Below are 15,445 nucleotides of genomic sequence, written 5' to 3'. Positions count from 1 at the left end.
CCCATCAAATATGTTTTTGAACTCCAGTTAACAATTAATCGGTTACTATACTAGTTGACTGTTATTTCAATAATCAATAATCAATTAATTGTTTCAGCTCTACTGTCTTTAATTGATTAGGAGTGTTTTTGTATGTTTTAAGAGGACATGGCTCCACCCCAGACTCGGTCCCTGATGTCAAAGAAAAGGACCTGTCCAACTGATGAATCCTCCCAGACACAGGAGGTCCAGGTTGTTCCCCTTCCAAAGGTATTTAGGACTTGAAGAGAGCTTCTAATGATATTACATTTAAACAAACTGACAAGTCAGACTTTTTCTTTAATTATTAGGATGCAGAAGGAGATATTAAAGAAGCCGATAAGATGCTGCAGCAGACTGATCTCCAAGAAAGTGCAGCAGTCCCAAATATACAGCATGAGGGAGAGGAGCCGTCCAGTCTCTCAAAAGCAGATGAAAGCAACTCAGAAGAGGTAGATGCCACAGGCGTCTCAAATAATGGGAAAGAAGAGACCACTGTCTGTGATCCCAGCCATCGTTTTGAGCTGGAGACCTGCTGCGTACAAACTAACGATTGTACCAACGGAAATAAAACAGGTTCAGGAGAATGTAGTAGATCGCCAGGCCAACCCCAGATATTTGTGCCCACCGCTGAAGACGACAGAAAACCCGACTGCGATGTTTTGGAGAAGCAAGTGGTCGGAGAGGAACGCTCCAACTTGAAGAGAAGTCAAGACACCAACGACAATAAGCCCAGCTGCGGCACGGCGGACGTCAAGGAGTCGGCGGCGGGTTTACCGGCCAAGAAGAAGCGAAGGATGGGCATGTGTGGTCTGACAGAGAAGGAACGGAGTCACATTCTACAGGCACAGCAGCGGGAGAGTGTGGAGGAGGGAGCAGGGAGTGCAGGAAAAGCCGTATGTGATGAAACCGCTGAGCCTTTAGCTTCAGAGGACGATGTCCCCCCAAACCATTTACACTCCACACCTCCTCATGCCTCAGCAGATGTCAGAGAGGAAAGGGAGGAAGAGCCTCAGCCTGATGATCACCAGTCAGTGTTTTTTTACTTTTTCAATTTCCGTGATATTATGCAGTGAAGAAATTAGCTTACATTACATATATCTTGAAATGATATTTTTTGAAAATGGTCCCAAAGCAATAATAGTATCATTATCACAATAACTTCTGGGACAATTTATTGTTGAGCAAAATTTGTTATTTTGACAGGCCTACCTCAAAAGGTGCTTTATTGCAGTATATTTCATTTAGGAGTATCAGTACATAGAAGGAGATGAATTTAAATAAATGCCTCATTTTTATTAGTAAAAGAAATGAGACAATAATGTATATTTCTATTCCGAGTAACATATACTGAACTTTGTGATTGTAAAGTAACAAAATGCAACAAAAGTACAAATGTAGATACCTTTGCAAGGCCCTTTAAATATGTTTCTTTCATTTTTACCTTAACCTTTACCTTCAATGCAGAGCTGAAACCGAAGTCCACAGTTCTGTGACCGACACGGACGGAACCGGCACCACAAGTAATCCAGGATGTTCAGAGGAAAGAGATTCTGAGGCTAAAGACGGATCTCTGACTGATCCAGAACTAAATGGCAACACAGAACCAATTCAACTCGCACAGGAAGGGGAAGAGAAACATCTGGAGAACCTGCAGCCACCAAAAGTCAAGGACGTCGCTCTAGTGCCTGAAATCCAAACCAAATCAGAGGAAGATTTGTCACCAAGAGAACAAACGAATTCTCTCCACTCTTTCATTGCAAAGCAGCAGGAGGAAAGTGATGCTGACGCGGCTCATCCACAGAGGTGCAGTGTGAACGGGACAGCAGATGAAAGCAAACTGGAGGTGACTGATGGGAATGGTGGTGGTGAAGAAGGAGCTTCCTCTGCAGCGACTCAATCTGCAGAATTAAACTGTGAGGCTTCACTGGCTCCCACTGCCCAAGAGATGAGTAACAGCGTAAGTAGAAGACCTGATGTTTGGCTGACCCTGAATCAGCCAAAACAATCATTTTGTTTTGGCTGATTTTAATGGGTTTTCTGTCATTTAAATGCACAGTAAGAAGGAATGGATAGTGGAGGATTTGGGAGTTTAGAACAAAAGTATTAAAGCGTTTAGCTCAGGAGCTGATGTAATATTTACAGATAAAACCCAACTCTGAATCATTTGTGTTAAGAAAGCGCTAGACTTTGTATTTATTTAAAGCTCCCTGTGTGTGTTTGCACAGTGTGATCCGAATGATGATGATGATGCTGCTGGTCCCTCTGTCGTCCACACTGAGCGCGCTCCATCCAGGAACCCGGAGGACTCGTCGGGCTCTGGAGTCTTAGATTATGTGTCGGACTCGCAGCTCAACACCATTGCTCTCATGTAAGAAAAAAATCAAAGACGATACAGGTGCATTGAACAATTTGAACATAGTCAAAAAGTAAATTTTTTCTGCAGTTTAATTTTAAAAGAGAAACCCAAGCATTGATTGATTACACAAAAAAGAGATAAACTTAAAGCATTTGCTTTTTAGTTATTAATGATCCTGGCTTGCAGCAAATGGAAACCCAAAATTCACTTTCTCACAAAATAAAAATATAGAACCTATTAAAATCAATTTTAATACAGAAATGCTATGTAATGCTGTTGTCAATACAAATAAGACTCCTGACTTGACAGTTGGCTAGTAGGCCAGGACAGTCATCCATGGTGGGTCATTGCTAAAGAAACTTAATGTTTATGGAGCGCTGTATCCAAACATGTTAATGGAAAGTTTAGTGAAAGGAAAAAGTGTGTTTTTGTCAGAAGCAAACAAATTCCTTCATAAGACTTCACAGAAGTGGACAAAAGACTGGAATTTGAATATTTAAATGCTTAATAAGCTTGTAAGTTATAAAATCATGACTTTAATCGCCTATTTATGATCTAACCAACATTTTGCTCTCATCTAGTGAGGAAATGAAGGAAGGACCTGATCCATCGGGTCATCTTGAAGATGCCACAGAGCTGATCTGTGGACTGATCAGAGAACTCTCTTCTCTGAAGTGAGTGGAAACCATTTCTGTCAACTATTTGATCTACTTTTATGTTTCATTTTACTACTTTTGTCATGTTTTTTGTCCTCTTAACTCATCTCAATCTCCTCACTCCTTAGGGAGTGACGTGTTTTATTGCCCTTCAGTACTTTGATCTTCGTCGCCTGTGTTTCTGTCTTCTGATTGGCTGCAGTAGCTCTGCCAGCTGTAAATCTTGTCTTGTTAAAACTTCAACTAAAGCTTTGACGTGACTGCTAAGAGAAATTGTTGAGTTTAGGGAATCTGAGAGGCTGTTAGCATCAAGAGCATGACAGGTGGCGCTCTTTTGTGTTGTCAGATGATTTATTAAAGAGATGCACAGGGTTAATATAAACTTCACTATCTCCATCAACTTTACTCTCCTCTAGAAATTAAAACCTGTGAATCATGTTGAAACTTCAGTGTTGTACTGGTTGCTAGCAAAACGACCAACACTGGAGAGGAGATCATGATCAGCAACCAGGTTTTTTTGGACGTAGATGACCGACAGTCTATCCTCGTCTCTTCTTCACGTGACAAAGATAAAGTGCAAAGTGTTTATACTTCTTAAGCTTTTTTGCGTTACAACCACAAACCTCCAACGTATTTCATTTTATGTTATAGACTAAAAACATATGCATTTTTACTTGTACATAACTTTGGTTCTGATGGTAAAAGTCTACCTCAAAACTTTCAGAAATGGGTAATAACTATTTGCTTTCATTACCTTGCTTCACATAATGTTGCTGTACATCTTAACCCTTGATGTATAGCTTTAAAGATTCTAACAGTGGATCTTTATTTACACATGATGAAGCTTAAAAGCGAGAGCTTAGCCCAGTTTTTTTTTTCCTTTTTGTTCTAGCCGAAAGGTTATGGTCGCCCATCGAGAACTGGAGAACCTGCGGCGTAAACCTTCAAGAAGCTCTGTACGTTAAAGACTGTTTTCCAGACGATTTTGTTCTCATGTTTTTCTCTTGTTTAGAGTTCCTTGGTAAAGTACAAAAGACGACACAAAGTATTTCCCTAGTTTTCCACATTCTTCTGAATGTTTGCTTTGGCTATGTTGATGATCTAGTTCATCCTCAATAAATCTATGAGATTCATACGACCAGAATCTATTCTTAACCTAGGAGGACCGATGAGCTGCTTTTAGGTATTTTAATGTTACAACAATTTAATCAGTCTCAATGGCTAAATTTACCAGTCTGCTATTAATTAAAATATCTGGTTGAAGGATGACGTTTTTGAGTGTTTTGCAAATGCATTAAAAATAGAAAACCAAGAAATTAAATTTTTGTAATTAATCAAAGCCTTTTATCAGTGATGCTCAAAGCAACCGTTTCCACTGATCATCCTTGAGATGTTGATAAATGGACTCCACCTGTGGTAAGTTCAGTTGATAGGACTGGATTTGGAAAGGTCCCACAGTTGACAGTGCAGGTCAGAGGTCACAGTTAGCTTCTAGACAATAGATAGGATTGTTTAGAGGATACAGAAATATTTTAATGAGCTCAGTGGCCTTCACCATTGGTCAGTGGAAGATATTTGGAACCAGCAGGACTCTAACCAGAGCTAGCTGGGCATCTAAGGTGAGCAATCAGGGGAGAAGGGTCTTAATCAGGGAGGTAACCAAGAACCCTATGGTCACTGCCGGAGCTCAAGCTTTCTTCTTTGGATAGAGGAGAATCTTACGGAAAGGACAGCCGTCTCTGCTGGTCAGGATAGAGGGAAAGATGAATGTTCAGCAATGTTCAGAGACATCCTGGATGAAAAACTGCTTTCAGACTGGAGCGACAGTTCATTTTTCAGGACAATACCCCAAATCACACGCCAGTATCTCAAAGTCTCCAGAGCCACTCTGTTAATGTTCTAGAGTCGCCAACTCAGAATCCAAACTTAAATCTGATTGAGCATCTATGGCAGGGGTCTCAAACTCCAGTCCTCGAGGGCCGCTGTCCTGCAGTTTTTAGATGTGCCACAGGTTCAAAACACTGTAATGAAATGGCTTAATTACTTCCTCCTTGTGTAGATCAGTTCTCCAGAGCCTTAATGACCTAATTATTCTATTCAGGTGTGGTGCAGCAGAGGCACATCTAAAAGTTGCAGGACAGCGGCCCTTGAGGACTGGAGTTTGAGACCCCTGATCTATAGAGAGAGCTGAAAATGGCTCACATATCTCCCATCCAACCTGATGGAGCTTGAGAAGAACTGGGAAGAAGACTGCGAAACTACCAGAGAGATATATAGGCACCCTTATGACAAAATTTAATCGGTGGAGTGATTTATGATCCTAATCATTAATTGCTTTTAATTTCCGGTGACTGGATGTGCCCCCCCTAAAATAAACATTCCTTAGACATCTGTTAATCCCATCTTTGTGACACTTTGTTTTGGTAAACTCCTTCTGACCTCTGAGTTTTAAGAGTATTAAATTAAAGTATGAAAAACAATAAGACAATAAGCGTTAGATAATCAAGAATAATATACTGTATATATACTGTATATATATTCTAGAACAAACTTCTAGAGTCAATGCACAGCTTCAGTTATTACAACTGAAAACCAGCGATCAGCCCGAAACCTGGGAGTAGTGATGGACTCTGACCTGAACCTCCAGAGCCACATAAAGACAGTCACAAAGTCGGCCTTCTATCACCTGAAGAACATTTCCAGGATTAAAGGACTAATGTCTCAGCCAGATCTAGAGAAACTCATCCATGCGTTCATCTTCAGTCGTATTGATTGTTGCAACAGCGTCTTCACAGGTCAGTCCAACAAATCAATCAAACAGCTGCAGCTGATCCAGAATGCTGCTGCTCGCGTTCTCACTAAAACCAGAAAGATAGAGCACATAACACCAGTTTTAAAGTCCCTACACTGGCTCCCTGTAGCTCAAAGAATAGACTTTAAAATACTGTTGTTAGTTTACAAATCACTGAACGGCTTAGCACCACAATACATTAAAGACCTGCTGTTGTTGTATCAACCTTCCAGACCTCTCAGGTCTTCTGGTTCTGGTTCTGCTCTGCATCCCCAGAACCAGAACCAAACGAGGAGAAGCAGCATTCAGCATCTATGCACCACAAATTTGGAACAAACTTCCAGAAAACTGTAAAACAGCTGAAACACTTAAATCTCAACTGAAAACCCACCTGTTTAGAATTGTATTTGAAATGTAATCAATTACAAATTTATTGATGTAACTTGACTTAATGATTGATTCTATATTGCATTGTGATTCTGTGTTTGTAATGATGTAAAGCACTTTGAAATGCCTTGCTGCTGAAATGTGCTATACAAATAAAATTTGATTTGATTTGATTTGATTTATATAGCATATACTATACCAAGAGAAGTTTAAAGAGATCCTGATGTTGTATTTACCTCTGGTTTTAAACAGAAGGTCTTCCTGATACACAGCGTGAAGTGGGGAGAAGACTGACCCCAACCCTGCTCAACATGCTATCTGTGTGTGTGTGGTTGGAGCGGGGGGGTAAAAGCCCCTCAGGATGGTCAGGACATTTGCTCATCAACTTTGTGACACTTTGTTTTGGTAAACTCCTTCCAACCTCTAAGGTCTGGAAGCTAGAATTCAAACGCCACCACCGGATGATTCTCATGACCTCTGGGGAAGAGTCGATGGCAGTAGTGCTCAGTGTACCTGTGTACATGAGGAAGGATGAGGAGGAAGGAGAGGAGGGGAGAAACGGAAAGAAAGCATGCTGAATTTACTTTACATGAACTTACATAACTTCATTCATCATGAAGTCATGTCACATGTGCCAAGCTTGTTATGTAGGGGTGTGTGTGCATATGTGACCACGTGTGAGGGATTTAAAGTACAACACAATTAAAGTATGAAAAACAATAAGTGATAATCAGACTGTTAGACTTTATGGAACTCCATAATAGTGTCCAGTAATAGCGGATTAAGCTCTATCTTGGTAGAATTATATTTCTACATTTCCAATTATTTGCTATCATCTGTAATAAAGTGATGCCAACACCATGGATTCAACAGTGAGGAGTTTGTTCTAGTCGTCTTAAAGATGGAAAGAGTCAATGTTGTGCTGATTCTGAGTAGCTGAATGATTAACTAAATGACTTTTTATTCATTTCAGAGTTCAGTCAGTGAGGTTATTCATTTTGTGGTGGTCCTAGTCTAAGAAAGAAAGAAACAAAGGAAGAAGGCTGCAAATGTTCATGTTGGTTCCACAGGCTTCCCCTGAAAATATGGATAAAATCAGTCATTACAGGGTAAAAGTAATTTGGAGAGGGGGAAGCGTATAAACAAGTCAAGTCAATGACATGATGCATTTTGCATTTTTTTTACTGACTTAAATAATACATTTAAATTGCTGCACTGTTTAATAAGTAAAACTGTTTGTCACAAAGCAATTTAGAAGCTTGGTTGCTATGGTGACAATTACCAAGATACAGTAGTTCCATATCTTGATATGGAACTATCATTGGATTTATTTATTTATTTTTTCAGCATTGCACATCTCTAGTTAAGAGTTTGAGTAAGAGGTTGTGATTCACATAACGTTTGCATGTGTATTTTTAAAATAAAAAGAAATAACAAAAATGCAACATAACTGCAACATTTAAAAGAAAGACAAGCACATCAACAGCTATTTACATTACATTAAAGTTTGAATACATAGAATGACGATGTAAGACTTTCATCATTTAAACAGAAACAAACATAAGAAGCTATTTACATTACTGTAAAGGAGCGGAATAGATCCAACCTTTGTATTTTTGTTTAGTTGTTTTGTTTTGTTTGTTTCTTACCGTAGTGCTAACAGCATTTTTTTTTAAAATAAAAAGACAATAAAAATTTAGAACCTGCAATACTTAAAAGAAAGGGAAACGCATCAACAGAAATTCATATTACATTCAAATCAAACACTTTCCTCCTTTATATTGCTTTTTTAAGCAATTTGTTTTATAATAAAGAGACATACAAAAATGCAACTTATCTGCAACATTTAAAACAAAGACAAACATATCAACAGCTATTTACATTACATTAAAGTTTGAATACATAGAATGACGATGTAAGACTTTCAACTTAAGACAGAAACAAACACAGGAAGCTATTTACATTGCTGTAAATAGGTGGAATAGACCCAACCTTTCCATTTTTGTTTAGTTGTTTTTCTGCTGTTTGTTTCTTAGCATTTGCTTGTACCAAATGGAGGACATAATAAAAATGCAACATTGACACAGAACCTGCAACATTTAAAAGAAAAGACAAACACAATCAGCAGCTATTTACATTACATTAGAGTCTGAATACATACAATGATGATGTAAGACGTTCAACATTTAAAACAGAAACAAGCACAAGAAGCTATTTATATTACAGTTAAGAGGCTGAATCCCAAGTCAAATAAAAAAAAACTGTCCTTTACTTTTATGTTGTTTGTTTTTAAGCAATTTTTAATAAAAGAGTACAATAAAAATGAAACATTGACTTAGAACTTGCAACATTTAAAACAAAATGACATTGTATGGCGTGTTTCAGGCCACTTCATGTATCTGAAGGGAGTGAATGTGTCTATAGCCCTTTTTGCACGGCACAGCCAGACCCGGGCTGACCCGGTCTGGCTTAAAAGCAGGGCTGGTCATTTTTGCATTAGCACTTCCAGCCCGGTACCACCCGGCTCCCTGGAACCACGAGAGCTTTATGTGGGTTACACCGGCATCAGCTGTTGCTTCTCCTCCAGGTAGGTAGGTGTGTGGCACCCCTGGGGAGTCGAATCTGTGGTTCAGTACTGGTTCAGGGGTAAGTAGGTGGCTGGATGTTACTGCAGAGGGCATCTGCCTCATTGGGGTAACTGCATAGTCATTCATTATTTTCAAGGATCTCTTTTTTTTTTTAATTTTTTTTTTTATGTAGACTGCCAAAATGTATGTTTGTATGTGTACGTCCCCTTTTTAAGTGTTTAATTGTGAATAAATAAATACATAAATAATTGTGTGGCACAGTTATTTTGATTCACTCCCAAAATTCCAGTTAAACTTATATAAATTATCAGAATAGAATCACAATGTAATAAATATTTCAAACAAAATGTAATTATTTACTCTTTTTTCCCCCCCTTCTCGCTATGAATCAAAGATAAATAAATAATTAAATTATCTTAACGCACTCCCAAAATTCTAATTAGACAAAAAAAAAACAGGATATCATCACAATAGAATAAATATTTCAAACAAAATGTAGTTCACAAACAATTTTTTTTTTTTTTTGACTACCTTAAACAGTGCAATAAAAGTGACACTAAAATAATATGTTGCAGCTTCAGCTTCACACGCTAACTCAAGATTGTCAGACACTCAACAAACTACCAGAACAAAACCGTTGGGTAACCGGGCTGCTGGCCTTGTTGCCTGGGTGATCTTGAAGCACCACGATCCGGGTCACGGCACCAAAGATGTAACCCTGTCCGTGTGAGACGACACCTCGCTGTTCCTTAGACTCTACGTTGTGTTTTCTTTAATGGTGGTTGTCGGAAGGAAACTTGAGGCAGGACTCGGACCCACACGGCGGTTGAGATCGGGGTTCAGACCGTTTATTCGGACCAACCGACAGCGCAGCGGCTTCGCCTTCAGAGTTCACAGCAAATACTGTGTCAATATAAGTCTCATTAACGCAGTTACTATTATTATTATTATTATTATTTTGTTCAACAGATACAGCATATATTTAAAAAAAAAGAAGAAAAAGACAAAACGATACAAAACTAACTACTTGGACATTAAAAGTAACGTGGCTACATTGAAGAACTGGCGGTCAGCATTGCTTACCGTCAGAATGGGCTCTTTGCACCTCAGCTTCCGCGTTCGGGGAAAAGCGGCTCAATCTTTTCCGATCTATTGAAAAAGGCTCTTTCCACTGGGTATTTGCAGGACTTGTCCAAGGTAACAGTTAATGATGAACATCGATCCGAAGCCCCGACAAGTAAGCTGGAGAAAGGTTTTAACATGTGTAGCAGTGTGATGTTATTACACTAGATTATAAAGTGGGAAGCGAATCCGGTAGGAAATTATATAAGCACGGACAGCTTTTATTTTGAAAAGTCGACAGATCCATTTCAAAACAGCGGGTAACTTCCTGTTTCAAAATTATTATTTTTATTAAAATTTAATGTGTTACGAAGGAAAATGCAAATTATCATCTTTACTGTTGAATATATTGAGTTCATGGATTGTTGTTTCGAGCGTCAGTTCAGCATTTTAAAAGACAAGTTAATGGATCATACCATTATAGTTTGATAAGGGTTTTCCCGCGCTCTCCGTCGCGCTCTTTCTGTCCAGATTCTGTGGGAGAAGGTATGAAGTTTTGCTTTCTGTGTTCAATAAGTGTTTTTGAGCATAATAAGTGACAAATTGATTACTGTTCTTGTAAGATAATGTGCTTTGGAGCACTTAAACTGTTAAACAGTGATAGAATTGTGTTAACAGCTAGTTATGCTACATGAAACATTGCTAAGGGAAATGCTACATTCATGTGCTAAAAATAGTGATGTTCATGGTTAAACAGGCGCTGTGGAACACTGTGACAAGAAAAGCCTGTTTCCAATCACTATTTTCTGCTGTTTGAATGCAGGAGCATTAAAAGTGCCTTCAGAGCAGCGGTTGTCTGGCTATTATTTCACACAAGACACAATGCAGAATCAACTACGCTACACATGTTCGCCTCGTTATACTCAGATACGAAGATGAGTTTTACTTTCTTTAAACTTTGTGGCTAACATTAGCTTTAGCTTATGCTAGACATTTTTCATGTAAAAATGTGCTATCTAAGTATCTAAACATTTTTCATCCATTCTAACGGACAATGTTTTTACCTTATGTTCAAGTATATTATGTACATTTATTGTCGTTAGTGTCGGAGACCAAGTAACGGGGGATTTTACAGTTCAGGCTTTTTGCTTCTGAAGCCTGAGGAACAACAAGCCCATAGCTTAACAGTAGAGCAGCTCTGGTGTCGGAGTTTTAGTTCAGCTGACTGTTCAGGTTCAAAGTTGTTGCTTTTAGAAAAATATGGCCGTGTTCCTTAATGCCTCCGTGTTATTTCACTTTATTAGTTTTGCATGTTCTTGTGAAGCAGGACGATGTTTACAGCAGTGTGTACAGGCGGATCAGTAGCTCGGCTGTCTGGCTCTGGTCTGCTCTCTCGTTCCCATAAACTCTCTTTCAGGTTGAATACAGAAGTTATTCCATGGAAATAACACAGGAGGCTCCTTTACCTTCTGCTTTAGGCTGAAGAAGTTGATCCGGAGTGAAGTGACGGCTGTAAACTTTGCTGTGCGGCGTTAGCTTTATCTGGTAGCGACGAATATTTACAAGCCACGTCTTCTTAATTCAGGACCGCTTGGAAATCCATGAAAACTTAAAAGCCCATTATATTAGGAAGACAGCAATGTTCATAGTATTATTTTATTTGCGTCTGAAATAAGACTTTGTCTTTTCTAGCTGTCATGGTAACTCAAAGCGGAAAAAAGAGAGCCGCATTTGCGCATTCTGTTGTGACATCAGCGCGGCAGGTGCAAAGAGCCCACACTGTTAGCCTTTGCTGTATTTTTTACAGTTAAATACCACAAAATGCCCAGTAAAACTACCATAAGACATCTTTACAAGTAGTTACTGTAATTTCATTGTAAATGCTGTAATACTATGTATAGTACATAGTATTACAGTAACTTACTGTATGTTTTGAATTTGCAGTAATTTACTGTTTACACATTGCAGTAGTGGTACTGTACTTATAATATACAGTAAGAATTATATTTGATTTCCAACGGTCATCATAGCTGCTTCATCGTGGTTCCCTGTTTCTGTATTTTTACTCCTTTAGTGGTTAACATATTTTTAAGGCAGAAAGAGAGCATGTACTTTTGTTTTTTTCACATCCTAGCTAACATTAATATGCTGTTTATCTAGCTACGTCATCAAGGGTGGCTTCGCTTCCAACTTTTTTCTGATGACGTTTGTTTTAAACTCCGAAGCTTTTTCTCTCCAAGTGCAGCTCTGTCTCCGTGCTGTGGGCTCACACTGCTTCAGCTCTTCAAGACAGGTAAAAAAACACTTCTTAGAAAACTGTTTGAAGCCAAAACCTAGTCTGGAAATGTACATTTTAGATGGAGTTAACGTAACTTGTAGCATCATGCTATAATGCTATAACTTAGCATTATAGCATGAGCTCGTTTGTGCTGGTTAGCCTGGTAAAATAACGTTACCTTTACGTTACTAACTCTGGTGTTTTATATAACTGGCATATTGCAACGTTACAAGTTACATGTCTGTAAATGAGGTGAAAGATAGGAAAATATGATGGTGTTATTTTTTGAGCTGGTTCGGAATTAACATTAGCTAAGGTGCTAATTTTACCGTTGAAGGTTTTAGCTTGACTTTTGCCGCTTAATCTTCCTCGGGCGGCTTTGGGTTGAGATGAGCTCAGTGCGTGAGTGTCTGTTAGCATTGTTGTTACATCCTTTGTCGAACAATATAACGTTAACTGATAATTGATCCCCCCTTTTTTTTTTCATCTAATGACTGTTCATTTGTTTAAACCATGACCTTGCAAATGTTAAAAGTGCAGATTAACTACAGTAGGTCAGCAAGGATGAATTTCTAACGTTGTTCTTTTTTTTCTTTTCTTCAGATGACTTTTTTTTTAAACTCCCAAGCTTTTTCCCTCCAAGTGGCTGTTCAGTTCTGTCCTGCTGAGTGCTAACATAGCTTCATCTCTTCAAAAGACAAGACAACAGGTAAAAAGACAGCTCTTCAAACATATTTGAAGCCACAAAATAGTCTGGAAATGTAGAGGAGCAGCTAACCTAATCTATAACTTTGAGGTTGCTACAGCTGGTTAGCCTGCTAAAGTACCATTACATCTCCAACATAGTGTATAAGAGTCTGTAAATGAGGACAAAGGTGAAAAACATTAAAGTGATTTCTGTTATTTTTTGAGTTTGTTCAGCCACAGTGGCAGGTGGACAAAAAAAGTTAATTTCCAACCCTGGTTACACATAAGGACTGTTCACATGTTCAAACCACGCTCCTGTAAATTTAAAGTTAAGTCAGTACTAACAGGTGCAACTATGTACAGGTGTAAATTCTGCAGCATTTGTACTTCAGAATTTACAGAATTTTGTAGTCATGTGAAGAAACATCAACACACAGCTAATTATCGGTTTGCATGTGGAATAGAGCAATGTCCTGCTTCCTTCAGAACATTTTCTGCATTCAGGTCCCACATGCACAGGAGTCACCACCATTGCAGAAGTCAGACTGAACACTTGTGGAATGTAATGCTTTAAAAAATGCATTTAGCCCCACAAACTGTCATTCACATCCACTGTTTCAGAGTGGTAGCAGGATGTAGGGGTAAAGTCTAGTCTAGTCTCCGGGGTGAGGTTCTCAAAAACCTGTTGTAATCTGGGTGAACTGGCCCTTTAAATATAAATTACTACCAGTAATTCATATTTAAGAGAGTTTTCCTTTTATGTTTTAAAGGTATCTTCCACCAAGATGTCTGTTGAAATGGAAATGACCTTACCCACTACACCAAGGGTAATCATGCTTGGTAAGAGGAATATTTTCTATCACTATAATTTTTTTGTAGCAATGTATGTAATTGTTATGGTAGTCTGTACTTTTACTCACTAGCGTTAGCCTGACAAGGGTTTGTCTATTTTAGGAAATAGCTTGATGTCTGCAACCCGGTGGATGGTCAGTATGGAGGAGAAGGTATTTTTCGAGCCTGAGCAACTACATGACTTTGCCAGCGTCCTTGCTGTCTTTTTTGGGTCATATTATGTCTTCAATCTGGAGTATCAGGAGTCAGCATCCACAACGCTGGAGATGATACAATGGTAAGTACTCTACACCAAGCCATTTATGAATTAAATTTAATGACAGTTTGACTGATGATGAAGAACCATAGCTGATTGCTGTATTGTACGTCTTCATTTTAAAAAATACAATTAATATATTTTATTTCTGTTAAAAGGTTCTTTGTGAGGATCAATCCAGATGTTGGTACCAAATGCACAGCCAAAGTCGGTACAAGCCGCAAGACGGGAAGTCTTGTCAAGAGGAAAGTAGTCAGTGTCAACTCCCGGATCACCACCTTCCTCCAACGACTCGCTGAATTTGAATGGAGGACTTCCAACTAGGTAAGTATTTTACCAAATGTTTATTATTTTGTTGTCTTTTCCTCCTATCTTGCATGCTCTGACTTTACTTTAGCCTTTTTAATATGATTTTAATGATTATTTATAAATGGCATGTGATTCCTACACAATAGCCCTTTAGAGTAGCCTACATCTTTTCTGTGTCCGTGGTAAAAAGTGGATGTCGCTGCATCTCTTAATAAATCACAGAAATGTATAAGTGTGTAGTCGTTTAAGTGTGGTGTATTTTTATACTATGCAGTTTTCAGTTTATTAGGCACACCTTTGCAGTAATCCGTCAGCACCAACAAAATGACTAAAAAGATTGTTGTACTTCATCGTCCCCTTGGGGACATTTGTAGTACGCAATCTTTTGAATTACTGAAGACTGACTGACTGCTTTTGCCATAAACAATCCAAAAACCTGAAGTGAAGCCAGTCCTGCTCATTCTTTATGCAGCTTCTATTATCACTTCAGTCCAATTGATTTTTTTTTAAAACAAATTATCAACTTAATGCTGCTTTATGACAAAGATTTTATGCATTTGAACATTGTCACTTCAGCTTAATTTGTCAGCCTTCCTGTCGATTTGAAAATGTAGATAACTTCCTGACCATCTCATGACCTCCCACATTGTCTGTCTTATTCTTTACAGTTCAGCTTCCACAAGATGGATCCCACTGATTTTGTTTGACGAATGGAATAAAAGTTCTTCTGATGTAGGAAATGTGTTCTATGGTTTTGTTGTTTTACAACACATTATATTGTATTGTGACATTGTTCTTTATGACATTGCGAATATGTAAATGGATTTTATTTCTACAAATCTGCTGAAAATAAATACCTGTTATTCACAGTACTTGGACTAAAATTTCTTTTATGAAATTTTTCGGTTTATGGTAAAATATTCTTATATTAAAAAAATGTAAACTTTAATTTACAGTAAACCTGACATTATGTTGTGAAACAAGTTTACAGTAGACCAGCTTTACTATAAAATACAATTACAGTATTATACTATAAACTACATTTACAATAAAGCAGTTATAACTGTAAAGCACACTCACAGTAAAAATTAACTGTGAAAAATCATAACAGTAAAGGTACTGTAGAATGGTAATTACAGTAACTTAAAATTACAGTTACTGTAAAATTACAATAAAAGGTCTAACAGTGCATTAGCAGCAAA

At 38.2% G+C, this 15,445-nt stretch overlaps 1 protein-coding gene across 1 annotated transcript; it reads left to right on the top strand.

The window, feature by feature from the left end:
* The first annotated feature begins 128 nt into the window (after window positions 1-128).
* On the top strand, window positions 129-4,300 carry LOC116720531 (uncharacterized). Its single transcript, XM_032563839.1, has 5 exons — window positions 129-1,048; window positions 1,486-1,978; window positions 2,247-2,389; window positions 2,959-3,051; window positions 3,926-4,300. Exons 1-5 carry the CDS (start codon window positions 363-365, stop codon window positions 3,996-3,998), a joined length of 1,488 nt encoding a protein of 495 aa, XP_032419730.1. The 5' UTR covers window positions 129-362; the 3' UTR covers window positions 3,999-4,300.
* Window positions 4,301-15,445: the final 11,145 nt, after the last annotated feature.

This window comes from Xiphophorus hellerii, chromosome 5 (assembly GCF_003331165.1).
Source record: "Xiphophorus hellerii strain 12219 chromosome 5, Xiphophorus_hellerii-4.1, whole genome shotgun sequence".
NCBI lineage: Eukaryota > Metazoa > Chordata > Actinopteri > Cyprinodontiformes > Poeciliidae > Xiphophorus > Xiphophorus hellerii.
The sequence above is the reverse complement of the archived record's forward strand: the minus strand, read 5'-3'. Positions and strand labels throughout refer to the sequence as shown.